The 25742-nt window shown below is 41.6% G+C and overlaps 1 protein-coding gene across 2 annotated transcripts in view; it reads right to left on the reverse strand.

Annotated features, from left to right (window-relative positions):
* Nucleotides 1-3898: 3898 nt before the first annotated feature.
* The window catches only part of CATSPERE (catsper channel auxiliary subunit epsilon), a 145238-nt gene continuing 123394 nt past the window's right edge, over nucleotides 3899-25742 (reverse strand). Inside the window, exons 18-22 of one of the 2 annotated variants that reach the window (XM_032862885.1) lie at nucleotides 21810-21909; nucleotides 15239-15325; nucleotides 13765-13922; nucleotides 9733-9786; nucleotides 3899-4065 (exon numbers count right to left, since the gene is read on the reverse strand). In XM_032862885.1, coding sequence (XP_032718776.1) covers nucleotides 3912-4065; nucleotides 9733-9786; nucleotides 13765-13922; nucleotides 15239-15325; nucleotides 21810-21909 — 553 coding nt within the window. In that variant the 3' untranslated portion in view covers nucleotides 3899-3911. Of the gene's footprint in view, nucleotides 4066-9732; nucleotides 9787-13764; nucleotides 13923-14919; nucleotides 14986-15238; nucleotides 15326-21809; nucleotides 21910-25742 lie in introns of those variants that run through there. The other variant, XM_032862886.1, reaches the window with a different exon arrangement.

The following is a 25742-nucleotide window of genomic DNA, read 5'->3' on the forward strand; positions in this document are numbered from 1 at the left end:
TCCTAATTTTGCCATCGCAAAAAAGTGAGATGATAATTATGTGACATGACCGAGGTGTTAGCTAATGCCATAAAGGTAACTGCAGCATATAAATGTATCAGAACAACACATTGTACATCTAACATTTATACAATCATACAATATTACATGTCAATTATATTTCGATTTAAAAAATACATAATTTAGGGTGCCTGGGTGGCTCAGTCATTAAGCGTCTGCTTTGGGCTCAGGTCAGGATCCCAGGGTGCAGGGATAGAGCCAGGCATCAGGCTCCTTGCTCAGCGGGGAGTTTTTCCCTCTCCCTCTGCCCCCAGCCCCCGTCCCCCTGCTCATTCTCTTGCTCACTCTCTCTCAAATAAATAAAGTCTTAAGAAAAGCCACGTAACTTAGCAGTAACTCGCAGACTTTGCTGTCTTTGTCAGCCCGTGTTTTTCAAACACTTGCTGCATTCACTGCACCCGCTAGCACTCCCCTCCACTGGGACACTTCCCCAGGCCACTACCAGCGAGAACTTTAGCAACTGAACCACCAGCTTGAGCCAGAAACTCCCGGGGCGCCGCATACCCGTCAGGATGGTGCTGTCCCGGCCCGCTGGGTGCAGCATCAGTCTCAAATACCCTCTGACTCCGTTTCCTCAGGCCACTCGTGTCACCACTGCGTTACTCCAGGTCCTCTGAGAAACAGTCACCAACGTGGGATTAACTGCGCAGTGATTTTATTAGAGGAGGGACTCAAATGAAAGGAAATAGGAAGTTGTGGCAGGTTGGGACAATCATCAGATGCCCAGGGTCCTGGGGTTGAGTCTGGCATCGCATCGGGCTCCCTGCTCAGCGGGGAGCCTGCTTCTTCTGCCTGCTGCTTCCTCTGCTTGGGCTCTCTCTCTTGTGCTCTCTCTCAAATAAATAAAATCTTTCAGAAAAATAGTGTAAGTTCAATGTGGCAGGAAACAGTAGTAAGAAAGCAAATACCACCTGGAATTAGGTCATTTTAAATTGGGTGCCTATGGCCCTTTCGTTTCTCTTTGTGCAGATACCCGGTTTTGCAATTAGGAGCAAATTTCACGTGCCGTTCCTGTTTTGTTTCCCTCTTCATAGTTTTAAGGGTTCGGTTCATCACTTCGCCTCTGCATATACCCCCACTCCCCCTCCCACGGTGACACACGCGTGCGCATGCACACAATGTCAACGAAATGATATGCATCTTTCCGTACGTTTCTTCACGCTCTCATGCACAGGGCTTTTCTTTGGTTCGTATGATAAGCTCGTGCTGTAAATACTCTGTGGCTTGCTCTTCTCATTGAACAAAACCTTGTGGAAAATCTTTTAAATCAACTGGTACAGATTGATCTGTAGGGCCAATGTACAATCATTTACTCAACTATTCACCTATTGATAAGCATTCTTTTTTTTTTTTTGGTAGAGTTTTTTTCATAACAACCAATGATACAGCATTTATATATATATATATATATATATATATATATATATATAGGTCCTCCCCATCCCATCTCATCCCATAAATAGATCCCTAAGAGTGGAATTTCTGGGTCCAAGAGCATGTATATTTTTAATAGATCTTACCGGATTGCTTTCCAAAAAAGTTGAAATAATTCGCTTTTCCTTCTGAAGTGCAAGAGAATTTCCTTCCTGGGGCGCCTGGGTGGCTCCGTCGGTTGAGCATCTGACTCTTGGTTTGGGCTCAGGTCATGATCTCAGGGTCGTGGAATCAGCCCCACATTAGGCTCCACAATTAACACGGAGTTGACTGGGGATTCTCTCTCCCTCCCCTTCTGCCCTGCCCCCCACCCCTGCACTCTTTCTCAAATAAATAAAAAAATTTTTTTTAAAGGGAATTTCCTTTCCATCTCTGACCCTCCTTCTTTCCCAAGAGTATTAACCTTCCGAGTTTGTGCCCTCAGGTGAGGAATGCAAGCCTCACTGTAACTTTGGTTTGTATCTTCCCAACGGCGGGCGAGCTCCAGCATCCTGGGGGCATGAGCCCCGGATCTGGACTCCACCTGTCCGAGTGTGAATTCCAGCTCCATCTCTTACCAGCTGTGGGACCTTACAAACATTACTTACCTTTTTTGCCAGTTTCCTCATCTCTGTATTGGGAAATAACACTCCCATCTCGAGGCCTTGTTAAAAAGGGTTAGGTAAGTTATTAGAACAATTCCTGGCACATAGTAAACACTAAAAAATAGTTGCTTTAAATATGTTTATCGGCTACGTGGGATACCCCACTGTAAAGTGACTATATTCTTTGCTCTCATTTCTATTGGGTAGTTTTGCTTCTTTTTTTCCCCTATTAATTATTTTTATCAGATTTTGTCTCACCTCCTTCAATAAAGATTTTGAAGATTGTTTTCATGTATGTCATACACCTTTTACATTTAATTCTGTATAATTTGTCATTACAATGAGTAAATTACTTTTTATTTTTTCTATTGCTGTTATATAACATTATAGAGAAAACAGGTATTTTGTTTATTTATTTGTTTGAGAGAGAGAGTGTGCGCTCATGGGCAGAGCAGACTTCCTGCTGAACAGGGAGGCCGCTGGACTTGACCAGGATCCTGAGATCATGACTTGAGTGGAAGGCAGACGCCTAGAAAAGGTATTAATTTTTAAATATCTATCTCATATTGAGCAAATCAGGTTATCTTAACCTAATAATTCTTGTTACTAATTTTGGGTTTCCTAGGCATATTATCTTGTTATTGAAAGAGAGGATTTTTTAAAAAATCTCCTTTCCCACAGTATTTATAATGGTCATTTCATTTTGTTTTCCTCTTGTAATGTCGGAACTTACAACACAGTGATGAATAGCAGGTATCCCTGTCTTGTTCTTGATTTTGGTAAAATAAGAAATTCTAATTACGGATAGCAGCTTTGATCTGTGCCCGTGGAGTTCCATCTTGCTCTTTTTATCTTTTGCGATCTTCTATTCTTGATGTCTGTGCTGTAGATTTCAGACTTGTTTAGCTAGCTTCCACAGTCACACAAGCCAGTTCTCGTAAATCTCTTTACACACACGCATGCGCATGTGCGCACACACACACACACACACACACCCCTCCCACAAGTTCTGCTTCTCTAGTTGAACTCTATTACAAACACTAATTGTTTGAAAGCTGTGGTAACATTTGGATAAATTAAGCTTATGCTGAACATGAAAATCATATTCTAAAACTTAAAACTTAGAGCAGCAGCTTCTCATTCTCAATAAGCTGTACACTTCATGTGTGAATCTACCACTAGAAAAACTTCTGAAATACATTTAAGAGAGATTATCTAGGACACATTAAGACTTTTATACATAAACTACAGCCATATGAGATTTCATATGAAAAGTTTCACGCAAATAAATATTTGAGGGGCTCCTGGGTGTTTCAGTCGGTTAAGTGTCCAACTCTTCATTTCGGCTCAGGTAATGATCTCAGGGCTGTGAGATTTAGCCCTAAGTTAGGCTCCGCTCTCAGCGAGGAGTCTGCTTCCTCCTTCCCCCTTCTTCTGCCCCTCCCCCAAGCTAAAAAAAAAAAAGTATTTGACATATTTACACACTTCCAAAAATTTACTTTCATTCTTAGGAAGGATTTTAATAGGCAAATTTAGTTTTATTTTAATTTTTTAAAAAGTCACATAAGAGTATATGGAGAACCTTAGGGTAAGGGTAAACACCTTAAAATTAATAACACATAGTAGATATAAGAATGTTTGTCTTGGGGTAATTTAAGGACATTTTTAGAGCTTGAATTTGTTTATACCTACTATGTGCTTATCTTTAGCATTTCTTAATCACACACACACTTGTAATATAAGTGTGTGTGTGTGTATATATATATATATATATATATACACTCTACATATATACATATATATATATCCATACTAAACAAACTTTCATTTTTCCTAATTATCCTTTTGTTTTCTATCATATCTTTTAATTGGCTCATAAAGATATTGTTTATAAATCCTCATATAATGGAAATAGCTCAAAACTAGAATACTGAAGAACAGTAGCATCAGGATAAAGAGGAAGGCAGCAACCAGGTAGCCACTTGGACTGAAAGAAGAGAAAAAAAAAGTCAATAGAAGTCATCACTCACTTTGGTTCTTAATTTATGTAATCAAACAATTTTTGAACGGCTAGTTCCTATGCCACTGACAGAAAACAAAGATTAATAAGACATCTTATCTACCCTCAGGATGTTTGCCTTAGTGTTAGAGGTTGGCTATGGAGGAGAATAGACAGTATGATTAATAGAGTGAGAGAAAGAAATGTAAAATTCATGGGGGCCAGACATTAAGGAAGGCCTTCAGTGGAGGAGAACTTTGAACTGATTAGCGGAGTTAGCTGGATAGGAGTAGGACTTGGAGCTTTAGAATGGGTTCTCTAGATAAAAATGCCTGGAAGTAGATGAAGAAACGGTGGGCATAGAGTTTTAGGCTGAGGGAGATGGCTATGCAAAGTTGTGGAGGCATGGGGAAACCTGAAAATCACCCAGACATTCTGGAACTAAAACTAGTTCAGTATGATAAGAGCTCAGGTGGTAGGCAGAGTAGTAGAGATGAGGAATGACTGGTGGTTAGAGGTGAGAGAGACAGCTTTTATGAAGCTACAGGGTGTGGATTTGGGAAGGATGATTCTGAACGTAGAGGGAAGAATGGAGGAATGGGGAAGTATGATTGTGGAGGGAGACACCCAGTTTTGAAGTTTTTAATAATGCAAGTGTGTTGAAGGACTTCATTTGTGGCTGAGGAAGTGGAGAGAAGAAGATAGATCTAAGACAGATTTGGAAGTTAGACTGAATTGATCTTGGAGATTGTTGAGATGTGGGGTTTGAGAGTAAAGGATGTCTCCCAGGTGTTGGCATGCGGTGACTATGAGGATGTTGTCACCATTCACTGATGGAGGAAATTCAAAAGGAAGAACACTTTAGCGAGGGCATGTAAATACAGCTGGTTTACTGTGGGGCACATTAACTGGAGGCACCGGAGGGTCAATCAGGTGTGTGTGTGTGTGTGCATGCGTGTGCATATGTGTATACCACTTACTAGATGCTACTTTCAGCTGGGTGCCAGACATCTCTCCCTTCACCTGGGACTCTGCAATAGCTGCCTCCCACCGGAGTGGATTTACCACTTGGGCCAAACACTGTGCTACTTTCTCTTTGGTGTCCTGCCCTGGTATCTGACTTCAGTTTTTAGTTCCTTTTTAGGCCCTACTCATTTATTTGCAGTGTTATGGTTTCCCTGGGTTCTAGTCCTCTTACTCTGACCTTCCTCCTATGTGGATACAAGCTTAATCTGGCTCCTGTGAATGGTTTCCTTCTTGGAAGTTAATTATTAACTCGACAAATCATCTGATATGAGCCAGGTATTGGGGTAGTGCGTGGAAAGACAATGATAAGTAATAACAGACATGGTCCCCATCTCCTTAGAGAACTTACATTTTAGTGGGGACATTATTGTTAATCAATGATGAGAAGAGAAATATAAAATTGCACTTGTGATAAGAACTAAGTAGATATACAATGCAATGAAGGCTTACTATAGCCGGATTTAACCTGGTGATAGGGTCAAGAAATGCCTCCATGGAGGAAAAGATAATTATCCTAAAATTTGAAGAATTAAATGGAAATGCAGTTGGTGAGGTTAAGTAGACAAAGAGGGGAAGGAAGAGTTGCCACATAGAAGAAACAGAATGTGCAAAGTTCCTGCTATGGGACAGAATATGGTGAAGGTCGGGGACTGAGAGGTTGGTGGGTCTAGAGCAAAGATGATGAGAGGAATATAATGCAAGTCCAGATTAGAGAAGTAGGCGGTAGCCTGATTCATTGAAGGTCTTGTAGGCCATGTTGAGGAGTTACCATTTTAAGGAAAGAAACGTAAGTGTTTCAAGTTATAAAATAGCATTTGAGAAGATCACTTTGGCTTCAGTGAAGAAAATGAACCAGAAGAAAATAGAAATGAATGAGGGGAGATCAGATCTGTCAGGTGTCTATTGTGGTAGTTCCCATCTGAGACAACGGTAGCTTGGATTGGAGTGGTGGTGATGGGGTTGGTAAGAAGTAGATTCATTTGAGGACAATTCAGGAGATTAAATGAATGGGAGCTAGTGACTGTTTGGATGAGCTGGGGGAAACAGAAATGAACACAACTCTAGGGTTTTTTTGTCTTTTGGGGGGGTTCTTATTTTCATTTTTGACTCATAGGTATTTGGCTTGCACATTTCAATGTGCTCTTTCCCAAGAGAAGGAACTCTGGAAAACAGGGTTGCCACACTATTCATCTCTAGAAGGCACCAGTCATATTGTAGCCCATGCGAATGGATTCTCTTGAAGCTTCACAATGACAACTGTATACAATTACCCTGTTGGACCCCTTTTAGAGTGGGACAAATAATGGGGCAAGGGAGTGGGTGATAAGATCATGAGATCATTTTGGGGCATGTCCAGTTTGACCAGTCTGTGAGCCACTTAAGAGAAGAGGTTAATAGACGGTGGGATGCAGGGCTCTGGACGGACCAGAGTTATGATTAGGAAGTCATGCGTACATAGATGCTTACTGAAGCCACAAGTGTGGATGATCTTGCCAAAGGGAGAAGCTCACAAGACCAGGGCTGAGCCCTGAGGGAAATCATTTACTGGCCAGTAAAGGAGGTCAAGGCTCTCTTTACTTGAGAAAGCATGGCTATAGAAGTTTAGGAAAACCTGTAAAGTAATATAGCGGTCAAAGGGAAAGTCAACACCAATGAAGCGTGAAATGAGATGAGGACTGGCAAATATCTATCAGGTTGTGGTTAGGCCAGCTCCAGTTCGAGATGGTGACCTAGGAGGCTCCTGAACTCACCTCCTTCCATGGTCACACCCATGCCATGGCTTCCTAAGGGACAGTTCCCTCCAAAAGAAATCCAGAAACAGATAAGGGCAACATCTACACATTGTGTGAGAAAAAAATATAGCCACATCAGAATGGGTAGAAGAGACTAGGACACAGTCTCACCATAAATCCTAAACCCAGCACAGCAACGTAAGACCAGGACAGGACTCTGAGCTTTCAGCTTCTCCCTGGAGCAAAGAGTTTGGGCTCAACATTGAGTCCCAATTTATGAAAGTTCCACTGGAGGGACAGGTCCCCAAACACTTAGCTCTGAAAGCCACCTGGGCTTGTGTCTATGAGACCCACAGGGTTATAGCAGACAAAAGGGGTCCAGAGGACTTGCAGTGGCTATATCCCCCCTCGCACCCCTCAGCACAGAGACAGTGTACTAAAATGCCCAGCTCCCAGTCTTTCCATGAAAGAGGCCTTCTTGCATTCTTTAAAAGCTGCTGCCTGAGGGTCCAGCTTGCAACCAGCCTGCATCTAGGTGCTGATGGAGGTCTTCTTCTTTGGGACGCTTACAGGTCTTGGGAACCAAAAAGGCATCTTGGACAATCAAAGATTTGATACACAGCAAACAGCTAGGGCCAGGCTGAAGAATAAGGTTCATCTCCTACCTGAGACCAGTCCTTCAAGACTGGGAAAGGTGGTTCTTTAATTCAAAAACCAACCTGGAGAGGTCATTGGTGGAGTAATTAGACAGAAAGCAGATTGGGTGGTTTAGGAGAAATGGGGATAGAACATAGGGAAAAGGAGACTCTGTAGACAAGCCTTTTGACAAGTTTGTCTCGCAAAGGATGGGGGAGAGAGAGTGGCAGCTGGAGAGGGATAGAGTTTGAGGTTTTACTTACATTTAAATTAAAAACTTGAGGGTGATTAAAAGCCTATGGGGAGGATCTAGTTGAGGGGGAAAGCGGAACATATAAAAGAGAGAAGAAATAATCGATTTGGAAGTTTCCTTAGAAAGTGGTAAGAGGTTTCAAAGAACCTGTGGAAGAATTATACTTAAAGGGGAGGAATAAAATGTCTTTAATTTGAACAGTATGGAAAAAGGAGAGAATGGACATAGGTGTTAGTAGGCGTGTTTGAAACCAGGAATCAGGAATCAGGTGTGTCCCTGCCTGCGGTCTTCTAAGTTCTTTGTAATGGTGGAAACAAGCTCAGCTGATGTTTGTTAAGGAAAGATGGTCCAAGGAGGAAGCGGATTCAATGAGGTCAGAGGTAGTTACAGCGAGTGGAGATACTGGTTGACCAGAGAAAGGTACTAAGATTCTCAGGTGGTGTTGGGTGACCTGTATGAAGTTGGTGATTAATCTGTCCTGTTGTGTAACTTTCTTCACCAATCCTTGGCTGCTCAGGTGTAATCAGAAAAAGCAGGTAGTTGGGGGCTTGCCAGATTTGTGGGGGCGCAAATCCCAGAGTGGGTAAGGAAGTAGCAGCAGGTGTTATTGAAGTAATACACTTGGAAATGTAAGGAAATAGTAAGTAAAAAAGGGTGTGTGTTTAAAAAATGGTTTTTGCTTGTTTGTTTTTTGGTTTTGTTTTAGAAGACCTGGGATAAATAATGGTCTGGAAGTGGTAGTGGCGTCCCGAGGCACCTGGTGGGGGGGTCGTTGGAAAGTAAACAGCCATCACTCTAGAGGGCTGAAGGTGAAGCAGTGGTCCTGGGTGGTGGGGGAGGGACATAGAGGGGGAGCTCAGAGGACAGTTGAGGATTTAGGGGAGTTTGCTGTCTAAAAGGTAACAACTCCAAAGGACGCAGTGGAAAATTGGGGGAAGTGGTTGAATCCTCCAGAAGACAAGTAAGTGCCAAGATCTTTGCCTCCTACAGCCTGATCTCCAGCCAATGTTTGCTTATGAGAAAGGCTTTCTTACTCGGAAAATGGTCACCGCCCGCTGGCCTCTGCTCTGCCTCCGCTCCCACTTCCGGGGCTCAGGTGTAACAGAGACTAAGCTGCAGACACTAACCTAGGGCTGACCTCCTCAGCTGCACCATTTCCCCTGGCTGCTGGGATCCAGCTCCAGGGAGGTGAGCAAAGAGGTGAACTCCTCCTTCACCGTTGTCTCTCCTCTCCAACACACGAGTGCCCCCTTCTGACAGTGGGTACTTGGGTGCACTTATGTTCTTAATATTCATCTAAACATAATAATCTAATGAGGAAGAGAAGTCACTGCCAAAGGCCATAGATGTTTCCCAAAGTCACTTAGAAACAACGGGTGGCTTATCTCATTTGTGGGTTATTTACACTATTAATCTTCCATTGGCACAAAACGTCAAGGAGTCAGTAATATTTAGAGGAGGGCCAGGAGTAACTTCATTGTTTGTCTTCCATTTTTTATTAATATTTTACGAAAGAATGAAAGCAAAAAAACTAGGCCCAGGACAGAGAAGAAGCAAAGCCATGTGCGATCCCAGTGTTAGCATCAAGACTTTGCTCTCCAAGGAGACTGGAGTCCGGGAATGTGCCTTTCTACCTGTCTCTGGTTACATCAGAATGGTAAGGCCGGTGGGTGAGGGCTGACTCAACCAGCCACCGTCTCCTCCCAGCCCCCCGCCGCAGCCCATGATCTGTCCTTTAGGTGGGGTTCAAGGACGTGTTTGATGGGAAAACCGTGGCTGCTGAGGGGATGGGACAAAATGGGACCCCAGCTGCAGCAACAATTCTCAGAAATTCCTTCCTGCTGTGTCCCTGGGATAATTGATACATACAATTTGAGAACGTCAACATAAGAGGCAGAAGTAGTAGGGTCCCAGGGAAATGGGGGAGACGTGCTTTTCCTGTCCTGGCTGCCACCCCTGTCTTTTACAGCTTCCCTTGCTAGAGCCTGATTAGGCAGAAGGCATTACCTGGGAATCATTCCGAAGGTCTCTATCGCAAATATAGCTGTTAGGTTACAGAAACTGTAAATGAGACAAATAATATTAACGATTAAATTACATGCAATATATGAAAAGCCTCCCTCCAAATCTTTATGGTAATGATTGACTCATAGATAATCTTAATGAAGGTGTCACTTCCTCAATACTGGAGAGAAGGGATGCATTTACATCACAGCTGTGGTGATTTTTCCAAACGTGTGACTCGGGCTGCTTGCGGCACGATTTCTCTCAGCTTGTCAGTGCACCCTCACTGCCCTCCTAACATCTTGACATCGTTTTGATAGTGGGTCCCAAGGTGACCATAAGCATAATGTTAATAATAGTCATAATGTTTTACTGAGCATTAGTACTTGTTGAGAATGAATACTAAACGAGCATTTGCTGTGTACCAGGCGGTGGACCAAATGCCCTACGTGAGTTATCTGCCTAATCCTCATAGCTACCGTTTCTTTTGGAAAGAAACAGAGGCTCAGGCAGGTTAAGCTACTTGCAAAAGTTTGCAGTTGTCAGCAGAGCTGGGATTTGAATTCAGGTTTTTCTGCCCAAAGAGCCTGTGGTGTTCACCTGCTGTAGGCTGACTCAGGAAGCTAAGGATGTTCAGAGCTTGATACAGGGCACTGTGTGATTATTTCTAAAGTTACTATCTCTCACGATTCAGCAGACTGCTTGGAATGAGACAGGACAGAGCTAAATAAACATTCATGATAGCATTTCACCCATCTTCATGTGGGAGAAAAGAGAAGAAAGGAAATTACCTTGACTGAGCAAAATTAGGGATTTTTACCTGGGTACTTTCATTTAATCCTCAGAATACTATAAGATCAGTGTTACAGACTCATTTTACAAATAAAGAAGAAGCGCAGATACTAAGAGATTCACTTAAGATGACATATCTACCAGTGGCAAGAGTAGGATTCAAACCAAAGTAGACTCTAGAATAATGCCTTCAGGGTCCATCCATGTTGTAGCAAATGGCAAGATTTCCTTTCTTTTTTATAGCTTAATAATATTCCACTATATATATAGAAATAGACATGTATCTAGGAATATATCTATATATCTATCTACTCTATCATTATCTATCATCTATCACATTTTCTTTATCCATTCAACCATTGACAGAGACATGCATTATTTCCATGTCTTGGCTACTGTAGATAATTCCACAATGAGCAGGAGGGCGCATCTTTTCAAGTTAGGGTTTTCATTTTCTTGGATAAATACTTAGGGGAGGAATCATTAGATCGTATGGTATTCTATTTTTAGCTTTTTGAGGAAATTCCATAGTGTTTTCCATAGTGGCTGTGCCAATTTCCATTCCCACCAAGAGTGCACAGGATTCCCTTTTTTCCACATCCTTGCCAACACTTGTTATCTCTTGTCTTTTTGAGACAGGCCCTTCTGACAGGTGTGAGGGGATATCTCACTGAGTTTTTGACTTTCATTTCCCTGATGATGAGTGATGTTGAATACCATTTCAGATACCCATTGGCCATCTGTCTGTCTTGGAAAAATGTCTATTCAGATCTTCAATCTATGTTTTAATTGGATTGTTTGTTTTTGTATTGTATTGTATTGTATTGTATTGTATTGTATTGTATTGTATTGTATTGTATGAGTTCTTTGTATATTTTGTATAGTAACTCTTTATTGGATGTGTGATTTCCACAGGTTGCCTTTTCATTTTGTTGATGGTTTCCTTGGCTGTGCAGAAACTTTTTCATGTGATGTAGTCTCACTTGTTTATTCTCATTCTAGGTGCCTTTGCTTTTGGTGTCAAGTCCAAACAAATCATGGCCAAGACTGAAATCAAGGAGTTTACTATCTATGTTTTCTTCCAGGAGCTTGATGGCATAGGCTCTTACATTCAAGTCTTTAATCCATTTTGAGTTAATTTTTGTGTATGCTGTGAGATAGTGGTCTAGTTTCATTTTTTTTGTGTGTGGCTGTCCAGTTTTCCCAATACCACTTATTGAAGAGGTTGTCCTTTCCCCATTATATATTCTTGGCTCCTTTGTAATAAATTGACTACATATGCCTCGGTTTATTTTTGGCCCCTCTGTTCTGTTCCATTAATGTATGTATCTGTTTTTATGCTGGGGCCATATTATTTTGATTACCAAAACTTCATAGTATAATTTGAAATAAGGGAATGTGATGTCTCTAGCTTTCTTCTTCTTTCTCAAGATGGCTTTGGCTATTTGGTTTTGTTTCTTTCTGTCATTCCATACAAATGTTAGGGTTGTTCTAATTCTGTGAAGAATACCATTGGAATTTTTTTTTAAGATTTTATTTATGTATCGGGCAAGGAGCCTGATGTGGTACTCGATCCCAGGACGCTGGGATCATGACCTGAGCCAAAGGCAGCCGCCCAACCAACTGAGCCACCCGGGCGTCCCTACCATTGGAATTTTGATAGAGATTGCATTGAATCTATAGATTGCTTTGGGTAGTATGGACATTTTAACAGTATTTGTTCTCCCAACACTGAATGTCTTTCCATTCATTGGAATCTTCTACAATTGCTCTGGATAGGACTTCCAACTCTATGTGGAATAAAAATAAAAGTGGGCACCTTTGTTTCTCATCTTTGTTCCTGATCTTAGACAAAAGACTTTCAGCTTTTCACCACTGAGTATGATGTTAGCTGTGGGTTTGTCCTACGGCCTTGATTATGTTGAGGTATGTTCCTACTACACCTACTTTATTGAGAATTTTATAATAAATGAATGTTGCATTTTGTCAAATGCTTTTCTGCATCTACTGAGATGATCATACAATTTTTATCCTTCATTTTGTTAATGTGGCATATCACATTGATTAATTTGCAGATGTCAAATCATCCTTGCATCCCTAGAATAAATCCCACTTTATCATTGTATATGATTCCTTTTAATTATTGTTGAATTCAGTCAGCTGATATTTCATTGAGGATTTTTGTATGTATGTTCATCAAGGATATTGACTTGTAATTTTCTTTTCTGGTGGTATCCTTGTCTGGCTTCGGTATTAGTAATGTTGGCCTCACAGAATGAGTTTATAAATTTTCCTTCCTCTTATATTTTTTGGAAGAGTTTGAGAAGGATAGATATTTTTCTTTAAATGTTTGGTAGAATCTACCAGTAAAGCCATCTGGTCTTGGACTTCTGTTAGTTGAGAGGTTTTTTCTTATTGATTCACTCTCCTCACTAGTCATCAGTCTGATCACATTTTCCATTTTTTCATGATTCAGTCTTGGTAAGTTCTACATTTCTAAGAATTTACCCATTTTTTTCTAGGTTGTCTAATTTGTTGCTGTATGATTGTTCATAACAGTCTCTTATGAGCCTATATATTTCTTTGGTATCAGTTGTAACTTCTCTTTCATTTCTGATTTGAGTACTCTCTCTCTTTTTTTCTTGTTGAGGTTAGCTAAAATTTTGTCTACTTTATTTATCTTTTTAAAAACCAACTCTTAGTCTACTTGATCTTTGCTGTCATCTTTTTACTCTCTATTTGATTTATTTCCTCTCTGATATTTGTGATTTCCTTCCTTTTACTAACTCTGGGCTTTGCTCTTTTTCTAGTTCTATGAGGTGTAAAATTGAGTTGTTTGAGATTTTTCTTCTTTCTTGAGGTAGAGGATTTCCTTCTTTATTTATATCTGAATAATGCTTCATTGTATATTTATATATACCATGTTCTCTTTATCACTCAGTCATTAATGGACACTTAGGTTGCTTCCATGTCTTGGCTATTTTAAATAATGTTATCAACATGAGGGTATACATAACTTTTTGATTTAGCATTTTGTGAAACTCTTCTTGTAGTGGTGACCCCAGACTCTATGGCATTTTTATTTTTCCTACTAGCTATGGTCTTCCCTCTTGCCTTCTGTGATGTTGCCATGTTTTAGTGTAAATCATTTATTGGGCTTTGTAAAATAGAAATTATATTCAACCGTATCATTATCCCTTTAAATAAATGCTAAAACTATTACAATAAAACATTTATATTCACCTATAGTTTGGATCCAGGATCTTCACACGAAACACATACATTCCAGAATGGTCCCCAGGCCAAATTAAATGGTTATAGTTAGACTTGTTGATTATCTCATATGGTTGATTTAAGTCTCCTGGTTTTCCAATAGCATAAGAAAAACAGTGTTTATAGTTCTGAATAGGAAACAAAGATAAAAACCTTAAGGTCCTTCTCTAGGGGAAGAGGTGTTGGAGATTATAGGGGAGAGGAGAAAGTATGCAGTAGCTAGGGGGGAAATGGGAATGAGCTGGAGAAATATACTTATGTTTGTTGGGCAGTATTGCAGGACTGTTTTAATCATGAAAAGAAGGTGAAACAAATCCGCGTGTGTATGTATTCCTTTGACCAGAGTCAGCTGCCAAGGCAGATAGTTGGGATTTAACTAGGGTTGTGATTTAGCCACACAAGTCTAAAGAAGTGAGAAGAAGGGAGGAATTGAGGGTACACGTTAATAGAGTGATAAAATTATTGACCATGGAATTTAAGCAGCATAAAGAGCAAGAAGAGAACCTGGGGTCAGGGTTGAGGGTGGTTGGGTCATTTTGAGGTTGAAGGATTGTTTGAAGGATTGTTAGAGTAAAGGTTCTAGGGTTATGGTGCTGGAAGGATAGGACATGGTGGATGGAAAGTGGGATGTTTGGAGCTGCGACTACAGAGGATAATACAATCATTTGTATGTATCTGTCTTGACATGAATAGATTCTGATGTAGAAGCAAAGTAACATTCCCATTGTAGGGTTTAGATTTTTATGGACCCAGGTACCATATAGGTCACTTTTATTTATGAGATATGATTTGGTTCTCCAAATAACATAAACTAATTTCAATTCAAGAAAGTGTGATTGAAAAAAATTGAAAGCAGTATAGGACTGATAGTTAGCATTCAGATATGATATTTCAGTTGTTTTTGTTTTGTTTAAAGATTTTATTTATTTGAGGTAGAGTGAGAGCGAGAGAGCATGGGGGAGGGAATATAGAAGGAGAGGGAGAAACAGGTTCTCCGCTGAGCAGAGAGCCCAATGTGGGGCTCGATCCCAGGACCCTGGGATCATGACCTAAGCTGAAGGCAGACGCCTAACTGACTGAGCCACCCAGGCGCCCCATGATCTTTCAGTTGTACAAGAATTGATAGTTCAGGTGTTCTTTAGAAAGACTCACTCTCAATGTTTTAGCATGTTTGTCAGTCATTTAATAAATCTACAAACACAGATTTTCAGCAAAAAAAAAAGAAAAAGAAAAAGAAAAAAATTGTTAGTAACTCAGGAGCCATGGAATATTAAACAGAAATTAAGATGATACATTACTGAAATCACAATATTAACCCAATAGAAAAGTTGGATTTGATTTGCAAAAACAAATTTAAATCCAAAATGTTTCCATCAAACTTTGGTTAATCCTGAAATGCCAAATTAGTTATTATAAATGAAATTTGCTGGGTTATTTTCCTTACCTCAGGTCCCCAGGCTTCTTCAAGTGGAAGGTTCTGGTTAAGCTTCGTCATTGACTTCCATGTCTGGGCTTCATTTAAACAACCACTCTGTCAAAAAATCGTACATATAGGAATTTAAGAAGCAAATGAGGGAAGGAGGAAAGTGAACAGAGACAAACCTAGAAAGAGACTCTTAACTACAGAGGACAAACTGATGGTTGCTGGAATGGAGGTGGGTGGGTGGATGGGTTAGGTAGGTGATGGGGGTGAAGGAGGGCACTTGGGATGAGCCCCAGGTGATGTGTGGAAGTGTGGAATCACTGTATTGTACACCTGAGAGTAGGGCACTGTACATTAGTTGGAGTTGAAATAAAAATGTATTAAAAATTATATACACATATGTTTGTATATAAATTTATTCATAAGTATTTAGCATATTTAATGTCATTGAACAATATATATTTAATTCTTTTCATTATTTAAATGTTTGTTGCTATACAGGGGAACAACTGAAGTTTGTGTATTGACCTTGCACGAAAGAACTTCTTAAACTCACTAATTTTGAGTGTTTCACATAAAGTCATGTTAATTGTGAATTTGACCATCTTCTCGCTTCCTTGCCAATCCTCATACTTTTATTGTTACTGTTTATTTGTCTTATTACAGAGATCAGGAACAATGTTGTATAGAAATGGTGATAACTGGCACACTTGTTTCACTCCTGACTTCAGAGAGAAAGCTTTCAAATTTTCACCACCAAGATGTTTTCTTTTCTTTCTTTCTCTTCCTTCCTTTCTTCCTTCCTTCCTTTCTTTCTTTCTTCCTTTCTTTCTTTCTTTCTTTCTTTCTTTCTTTCTTTCTTTCTTTCTTTCTTTCTTTCTTTCTTTCTTTCTTTCTTTCAGAATTTTTATTTAGGGGCACCTGGGTGGCTCAGGAGGTTAAACGTCTGCCTTTGGCTCAGGTCATGATCCCAGGGTCCTGGGAACAAGCCCCATGTTGGGCTCTCTGCTTGGTGGAGAGCCTGCTTCTCTGTCCCCCAACCCACCTTGTGCACTTTCTCTTTCTCTCTCCCTCTCACTCCCTTTCTCTCTCTCTCTCTCAAGTAAGTAAATAAAATCATTTTTAAAAAAGAATTTTTATTTATTTATTTGACAGAGAAAGAGAGCACAAGTAGGCGGAGTAGCAGGTAGAGGGAGAGGGAGAAGCAGACTCCCTGCTGAGCAGGGAGCCCGATGTGGGTCTCGATCCCAGGACCCCGAGATCATGACCTGAGCTGAAGGCAGATGCTTAACCAACTGAGCCACACAGGTGCCCCGGTAAGATGTTTTCTAAGGCTTTTTTTTTTTTTTTTGTATTTACATTTTATTAGGTTAAGGTAGTTACCATATACTTATAATTTTCCAAGATTTATTTTTGGGTTATTCATTTTTTTAAGTAGGCTCCATGCCCAATGTGGGGCTTAAACTCATGACCCTGAGAATTCCAAGATTTATTTTAAAAATAATGTTATGTATGAATAATTTTTTAATTAAATGACTTTTCAACTATTATAATAACCCATGCCCATTCTTTATTCTGTCACTAGAGAAGATTTCTTTGATTTTCAAGTGATATTCCAACTCTCCAGTTAGGAGATAAACAAAACTTGTCTAGATGTGTGATTTTTAGAAACACCGCTGAGTTTGATTTGCTAGTGTTTTGGTTAGGTGCTTTGTGTCTGTGGTCATGGTGTGATCGGCTCATAATGCCCGTTTCTTTTAAGGTCCTCATCAGGCCCTCCTGGATTCACAAAGTGAACTGGGAAGTACTTTCCCCACCCTAATACTCTGGAAGAGTTTTTAGAAAACTGAAGGAAAATTTTCTTTTAATGTTTGGTAGACTTCATCAGGAAAGGCATTTGGGATTAGAGATGTCTGTTTTGGGATTAGAGATGTCTCTTTCTTTCTTAGAATATCAGGAACTTTGGTAAATTGTGTTTTCTAAGGCAACTGTCTGTTTTATCCATTTCTTTGTTGTCAAAATTGGTTAATATAAATTTATTCATAGTAACCTCTATTATGTGGGCTTAAAATGGTGATATTCTCTTTCTCTCTTTTTTTTTTTTCCATTTGTCAACTAGAAACATGCTATAAAGAGATAGTTTCCCTTCTCTATTATTTCTTTACTCACTAGTATAGTTCATTTGGGGACGGTAGGATAAATATTGGTGTCTTTCCCTTTATTTGCCACTTTTTAAAATAAGGAGTTGATTTCCTATTATTCTCCAAAGGTGACCTTTTTGAAAAATTCATTATGAACTCATAGGTTTAACATATTTAATGGGTTTGAGCAATATTGTAATAACTATCTGTAAGGAAGCTCTAATTGTCCCATCTTTAGCCAACCTCTTCAAGTTGACTTCTGATTGCTTTCGACATGACCCTAGCAGTCTTTGATAACTCCTTGCTATTGGGTACGTCAAACTGTCCCAAGTTCATCATGTTTGTTTCCTCCCCCAGGCTTGGAATCAGCTACTTATCTAAGAATCCCCAGTTACTTTTAGTGGGAAATGATATTTCAAGACAGCCATGTGGGTACTGAGCAGTTGTGTTTCTAGGGATTTTAATGGGCAGTGTAGGAAAAATTTATCTCGTTCTCTCTGAACAAGACAGTTACATATTTATATCCAGATCATATGAGTTTCTAATACCTCATGAGTTTACATTGAGTCCTGTTCAAATTCAGGATGTTTTGTCTAACTTCTATACTACATATGCATCTCCTCGCTTTTACTTCAACAGCACTTGAAGAATGACAGTATTAGAATATCTCACATTACACACCTCACAAGATCAGAATAACTCATATAAATATTACCCCCCACGATCACGATTTCTGAAAAGTTATATTTTTCCCCAGCATATGCTCTCATATTCTCCTAGCATATTTTATGGTTGTGTTATATCTTTATTGTCAGAGAATACGTCCATTGTATATTATCCTTTTTCCCTTTTAACCCTCACTTTGCAAGTAACTCCATACTACATAATGCTTTCCTCTAGTCCTTATGTTGATATCTCTTTAGTGATTTTGGTGGTTTGAAATTCATTATATAGTAAGTTACTCAGGAAGGGCTCCTGGGAACAATATCATCTGAGCGTTTGACATGTTAATAGTAGTTTGTGCCTTTTCTAGAGTCATCAGTTTCACTGAATATAAAATCCTTGGTTTGTGTTTATTTTCTTTGAGTATCTTAAATATTTTACTCCATTTTTTTTCCTGGTATAAAGCATTGCTATAAAAATTATAATTTAATTTTATTTTCCTTATATGTAAATTGCTTTTTTTTTTTTTTTTGCCTATAAGTCCACTTGGGTTGGCTGTTCTGATTTGATATTTTGAGTATATGCTATGCTCTTTCAATATGAAGCTTCAAGACTTTTTTTGCTTGGGGTGGGGTAGAGATGTTTTCTTGAAAGATTAGCATCAGTTTTGTTCCTTTATTCTGGTTTTCTTTTTTTTTCCTTCTTTTAAAAGATTTTATTTATTTATTTGACACAGAAAGAGAGACAGTAAGAGGGAACACAAGCAGGTGGGGTGGGAGAGGGAGAAGCAGGTTTCCCATTAAGCAGGGAGCCCGATGCAGGGCTCTATCCCAGGACCCTGCCATCATGACCTGAGTTGAAAGCAGATGCTTAATGACCCAGGCGCCCATCTGGTTTTCTTTTTCAGGGTGTCCATTTACCCATCTATTGGATCTTCTTTGCCTATCTTCAGTATTTGTCACTTTTTTCTTAAATCCTTTTTATCCCATTGTTTCTTTTCACTTTAAAATTTTTCTTCTTCTAATTTCATGTGTCTTTTAAAGCATTCTCTACTGTTCATTTTTATTTTTAAAGGGCTATTTTCATTGCATATAGAATTTTGGATTTGGAATTTATTTTCTTTCAGTAATTTAAAGATATTTTTGTTCAAGGACACCTGGGTGGCTCAGGGGGTTAAGCAACTGACTCTTGATCTTGGCTCAGGTCATGATCCCAGCATTGTGAGATCAAGTCCTGTGTTGGGCTCCATTCTGGGCATTGAGATTGCTTCAGATTCTCTCTCTCCCTCTCCCTTTGCTCTTCCCCCCCCTAAAAAAGGGGGGGGGAGATATTTTTGTTCAAAGTTTTCTAGTTTGCATTATTTCTATAGAGAAATCAGCCTTAAGTCTTATTGCTACTCTCTCGAGAGTAAATTTCTTTTTTTATTTTGGCTACCTTTAAGGATTTTCTCTTTGTTTTTCATTTTAAAATGTTCATAGTAGCATTTCTGGATGAAGATTACTTTTTCTGTGCCTCGATGTCTTTTGCCTTTTGGGAAAATATTGCTTTTGGCTAACACTCTCTCTTTTCTTTCTAGGACCCCATTCCTTAGAGCTAGGCAGTAAATCTCCATTATGTTCTTATCTATATTTTCAATCAGCTTACCTCCCTATGCATAGTTCTAGGCATTTCCTTCTGACCCCTCTTCCAGCTGACCAATTCTGTTTTCAGCCTTCACTCCTAATAGTTGAGTCCCTAATTCCAGTTACTGTAATTTTGGTTTTTTTTTTTCTAGAAGTGATTGGCAGCTCGGACAGAGGCATGGATGAGGCTGAATGATTGATGTTTAAAGTGGCCATCGGGTGCATAGGAACAACACTGGGGAAGATGACTTGGAGATATGGGCGAGATGGTGGCTGGAGGACAGACCCACAGAGCTCAAGTTAGATGGGAAAAGGAGAGGAAACATGGGATGGCAGAGAGGGAGAGGGCAGAGGGCTCTATCTGGTGGATGTCTAGACAGTGTAAAGAAAAGCAAGGGTGAGAGTTAGTGGGAAGAACACCCACAGAGCTAGAGAATTGGGGGTTGAGGCCATAGACTGGAGTGTTTGCATTTAAATGTAATTAAAACGGGGGGAGCTGTGTTGGTTGAGGCAGCCTCTGTTGCGCAGCAAACCCCACTCCTCAGGGCCCTCACACATCACAGTTGAATTCCTGCTCACACATAGTCCAGTGCCGATGCCCCGGGGGGGGATGGTCTCTATGGGTGGCGCTCCTCACAGTGGAGGATCGGGCTTCTCTGTCTTGTGGCACTTCGAAGAGTCCCCTCACCGGACTCCTCTCATCCAGCTTGCATCTCTCCATCTCCAACTGTCACTGGGATCGACTGCTATGGAGGAAGCTAAGGAGCTCAGGGGCTCGTGGGAGCCCTTCTCCAGCACCTCATCGTGGAAGGGACACCTCTCGCTTCTGCTCATTCCACAGCATAAGAGCCGGTCACATGGCCCACGTAGCTGCAAATGGGACCAGAAAGGGTCCTTCCTGTTCAGAAAGCTTCTTCCCAGCAAAAACTCACAGGACTTAACTGTAATTGCTTTCAGGGCAGGAAGAGAACCCATTCAAGTTCTCAGTATGTGACAGCGACAGGGGGAGATGGGGTCCACGCCATCTGGATGACAGGGGTCTCAAACAAGGGACACTGTGATTAGGGTGAGGAGATACTGATCTGGAAACGATAGTGTGGGTTAGGGAGTGGTTTGATTCCATAGCCCGTCAAGAGTACCCTTGATCTGAGAGAAAAACAGGGGAAATTATATTTTTTGAGGAATGTCTCCTGAAGAAGTATCTAGGGTCATTTAGCCCTAAGGTGTATTAGAAGAGTTTGAGAAGGTGGAGAATAATGGGAATCTGGGCCCAGGTGCAAGACGGACAGAAGAGTTTAGGGATGAGATTGTGAGGACAGAGTAGGCCAGAAGGACTCACACTTCGGGGGCTGGACAAGTGTAGGAGGAATGTGGTGGGATGGATTTGTTTGACCCCAGCACCGAAAGATGGTTCTTGCAGGAGCCCGGAGCAGGTAGCAGGTGGAACTCGTTGTCTCTTGGCCACTACCTGGGTGGGGTCTCCTTCTTGGAGAATTAAGGTCTCTGATCGATGAGAAAGCTCTTTTGGAAGGAGCTATGTCTAATCTCTGACTTTGAGCACGAGATTTCTGGGGAAAAGTCAGAATCCATATGCTGTTTGTGGAGACGCTTGGTCATGATGGTCAGGAGTGGAGTCTGGGGGTGGGAGGTGGTGAGGCCTTTTTGCCATGGCCTGCAAAGTGGAAAGGGTTGTCAGCAGGGAGGCTGAGATCGACCAGTCAGAAGAGGAGTGTGGGGACAAGTGAAGCCAAGGTCAGTGGGTCAAATGACGCAAGGAAGTCAAGTGAGAGGAAGCCTAGAGCGCGTGTCTTTAATGTAGCACCCGCCAGATGAATGTGCGAGAGCCACAGGCAGAGCCATAAATAATCGAACACTGACTACACTGTGGAGACAAAAGAAAACACTCACCTAGGATTGCATCACCCTACTATAAACATTATTATCTTTTTCTGATCCCTTTACGTCTGTTTCATATGACCTGTTTCATAAGGCTTCTTTTGTTGTAAATGAATTTCGGTAGCCACAAGATATAATACACAGGTCCTATTTTTTTTCTACCCACATGCAGTCAGTTCTACTTTCCTTACATAATTTATATACAGATGGAAAATAGATCGGCAGGTGTCACTGCGTGCTAAGCTCTACTCCAATTCAAAGACGCCGTACCTTCTTCATGGTGTTATTAAAGCTGTAGTCGTTCCTGCCGTGTATTTCCCACACGATGAAGTTTACTTCCACGTCTTCGATGTAGCCATTGCCATTGTGTCTGAGCGAGACAGCGGACACAACAACAATCCATTAGAGCAGAAGAGAGAGCTTGAGAGCTGCAGCCCTCCAGTCTGACGGGCTTCTCTGAACAGCGCTGCGACCCCAGTGGAGTAACTTAAAGTTCTCAAAACCTCAGTATTGTCACTTCTCTGTGGAGCCATCCCAGTACCTATTGTATAGGCTTCCTTCAGCTCTCGAAATCAACCTCCTAGGAGTAAAGCAGGATATGTTTGCCTTTTTCACATTTGGAAGCGTAAATGCTGTTCACTTTGACAGGAACCGTGTGTTGAGGGGGGCGAGGGTAGCCGAGTCGGCAGGGAGAAAGGACTGAGGAAGGAGGAAGGGTACCGCGAGGGAACCCTGGGGTCATTTAATCAACAAGTATGCATTGGGTGACTGTTGCCTGCCATGGGATCGCTGTGATGAGAGCGGAGATGCTCCAGAACTCCTGGGATGGGGGTGGTCGGACCCGGCCAGAAGACGGGGCTCAGTGTCAAGGGGTTGGCAGCAGCAGGGAGAGCTGAGGTGGGGTCCCGAGAAGCAGAAGGGGTCACCAGCTCCTGGGAGCCACAGTCACACGCAGCCCAGGCCAGAGAGCTTGTCATGACTTTGACCCACAGCAGACCCCCCCCGCAGACAGTCCTACCCAGACAGGGTGCCCACTCACCGGATGGCAGCGCTGGACACAGAAGCCCCATTGAGCTTAGAGTTCTTACCCCAAACTCAGTGCGTTTCAAAAAAGATGCTACTTCAGATTAAGATCTTTTTTTTTTTTTTTCTTGCAACCCTATGAAAATAGGGGCTTGAGACCAAGCTAAAGTTCACTTAGTGGTAAAGTTACACCTGTGCATTAACAGAGCTTTCAACTGTTTCGGACACTGTCCTCTCTTCTTTCTCCGACCGTCATTGCCCGTTTTTCTGAGTGGGATTGTCCCCACCCCCACTGTGGATGGAAATTTCACTTAGGACTTTGGTCCCAGGCACTTGCTCCTGGACTCTGACTTTTGGACTGTTGCCCCAGGGTCTGCCATGTTCTCTTGCTTCCCATCTCCGTGTCTATCCACCAGATCACGGGTCCCTGACCATGGTGTTTCCTTACTCTCAGCCACATCTCTGCCGGATACCGTGGTCGCTCTACCTAGCTCTATGCATGGGCTACAACTTGGCACCATCCATTCCTGCTTATAAAGGCCTGATGACTCACAGACCTGCACCCCTGGGGCTAATAATACATTATATGTTAATAAAAAATTAAAAATTAAAAAAAACACTGCTCTTGTCCCATTCACAAATTGGGCAGGACATCTGTACACATCTGAGAAGCTATTTTACTTGCATCTTAATTCATTTTTAGAAATCATAAAGACATGAACTCAGGTGTGAGTAACTAGGGGTTAGAGTCATGGTAGTCGACGTCTTTCTTGGCACAGGAGGAAGGTCCTAGAGAACTCTAAACTCTAGTTAAAGTTCCTCCCACAGGACAATGCACACGTGTGTGACACACTCGGTTGTGTCTGCAGTTTCCGGGACTTGGGTCAGGCTTTAGCAAAGCTCTCATTCGGGGAGCTTTGGAAGGTGTAGCATTTTTTTCTTACTGCATCTTCCAAAAGCCATCAGATTCTTGAATTATTAAGAACTAGTTGTAAAGTCATATGTTTTATTTATTACATTTTAAAACAATCTTCATTGAACTGGGAGCGGATATTGGTGACCACGCGCAAAAGCAATAAGCCTATAGTGCCATCTAGTAGCCATAAGGATAAATTACAGGACCCGTACTGCCGGGGTTTATAAATGATCTTTGGTAATACTTAACTGATTCATGGAGAATATGGGACAAAAGTACTTGCCCGGGTAAGCATAACTTATTTTTATTAATGTTCATTAGTAGGATAGGACACCAGTGAAACCTGAGAAATTAAAAAATGTCACTAGTGGGCAACTAACTTCCCTCTACTTTATAACTTTTCCTTTGTGACATTTCTGCTGTTGATCCATCGGACACATAGGCTTTCAGTCCCGTGTGACCCTCAACCCAGTGAACCGACCGTGTCTCTTACTTTCTGTTTTGTGATGCTGTAATAGCAGCTCGGTTATTGATCCCAGGAGAATTGGAAGCAACTTGCCTCATCAAGTGGCTTCTGGTAGCAGAGACTAAGTTGCCCCGAGAAGGACACACTGCCACATGGCCCCAAGTGTTGTTGCAGGTCTCTGACCCCTCCCCCTCCCCCACAGCCTCTCACCCGCCCCTTGACCTCACCAGACTTCCAGTCCTGCCTCCCTCTGCTTTCCTCCTCCAGGCCGTTCCCTCCCCGCCCCAATCCTGGCTTCACTCAGTGGCTCTCGCCCTGCCTCCAACATCTCACCCCACCCTTGGCTGTCACACTAGGCCTCCTGCACAGGCTACTTGAGAAATTCAAATATGCGCCACCGGCTGCTTTAAGTCAACTGTGCCTTTAGTGTCCTCTGATAATCTTTCTATTGGTCCGTGGCCAGCCCTTCTCATATTACCCTCAGTGACCCTGACACCCTCCTCAAAGCTTCTCCTCAACCCCTCGGTGCTCCCAGTGTGCCCTTTCTGTTTCATGTGAGTAAACTGAAGCTGTCAGACATGACTTCCCTCAACTCCCGCACTCCTGTTTCGAAACCAGTCACTTCCTACCTTTAGTTTTACGCTCCACCTCCCTCCCAAGTTTCAGAGGATGAATTCTTCTTTTAACATTGCCACCTGGCCCTTTGATCCTACTGCCCTAGGTTTCTTCACAGGCCTGGCTCCTATAGCTAATTTAATTCTAATTAGGAAATAGTTCAAATATGCAGAAAGACACAGAGGAAAATGTGAAAACTGTTACATATCATTTCCATCCAGGTGTTATACTTTACTTATCCATAAACATATCTATAAATCGTGTATAGTATTGTTTTCTGAGTTTACAAATATACATACAGAATATTACACTGCAAGGATCTTTGGGCAGCCTTTTTTCCCCACTCAATATTAGGTTTTGAGATGGATCCACAGAAGTTTCCTGTCTCTTGGTGTCTGTTTTCCTCAGCAGAGGCTCCCCCGACTGCCCCTCCTTCCCTAACCGACCTGAACTTCTTGGCTGATTCCCTTTTACAAGCATCTTACTTCATTCATTTTAAGGGCTGAGCAGCATTGCATTGGCTACAATGTACCCACCTAATTTGCTCTGTTTCATTATGTCTGTTTCACCCCCATTAAAAGACTATCCTTAAAGAGGCCATAAACAAACATGTCAGCCACCTGTCTTTTTCACTGGGTTTATGGTAAGATACCATGAGGTAGCAGGAAAAGTAGGAGCGTGTGACATCCTGGAAGCCAAATGAAGAAAATATTTCAGGTACAAAGGAATGATCAGCTGTGTAATTCTGGTTAACGAGATCAACCAGGGTGAGTCCCGAGGACTGAGCAATGGGTGTGGGGATGTGGTGGGGTAAAAGCCTGACTGGGAGGGATGGGGGAAGAGGAAGAGGAGAGTTGGTGACCGTGAGGATAGCAGCTGCACAGGTAGTGGGAGTCAACAGAGGTGTTGTTTTTTTTTTTTTCCTGTTTTTGTTTTCAGTGAGGGAAAGAACTGCAGATTTCTCTGATGATCCAGGACAGGGGGGAAAACCAATGATGTGGGGAAAAGGTGGGCGGAGGTTCGGGAGCAGGGTTCTTAAGTAGGAAAGCGGGTGGGGATCCAGTTCACAGATGGAGAGAAAGGCCTTAGATACACATATGTTCACCTCTGATGATAGGAAGACAGACGGAGCTCGTGGGTACAGATAAGGTGGTGGAGGTTGTGGAAGGTCTCTTTTCACTAA

The sequence above is a fragment of the Lontra canadensis genome, unplaced genomic scaffold (genome assembly GCF_010015895.1).
Source record: "Lontra canadensis isolate GAN:19392208 unplaced genomic scaffold, GSC_riverotter_1.0 scaffold24, whole genome shotgun sequence".
Lineage (NCBI taxonomy): Eukaryota > Metazoa > Chordata > Mammalia > Carnivora > Mustelidae > Lontra > Lontra canadensis.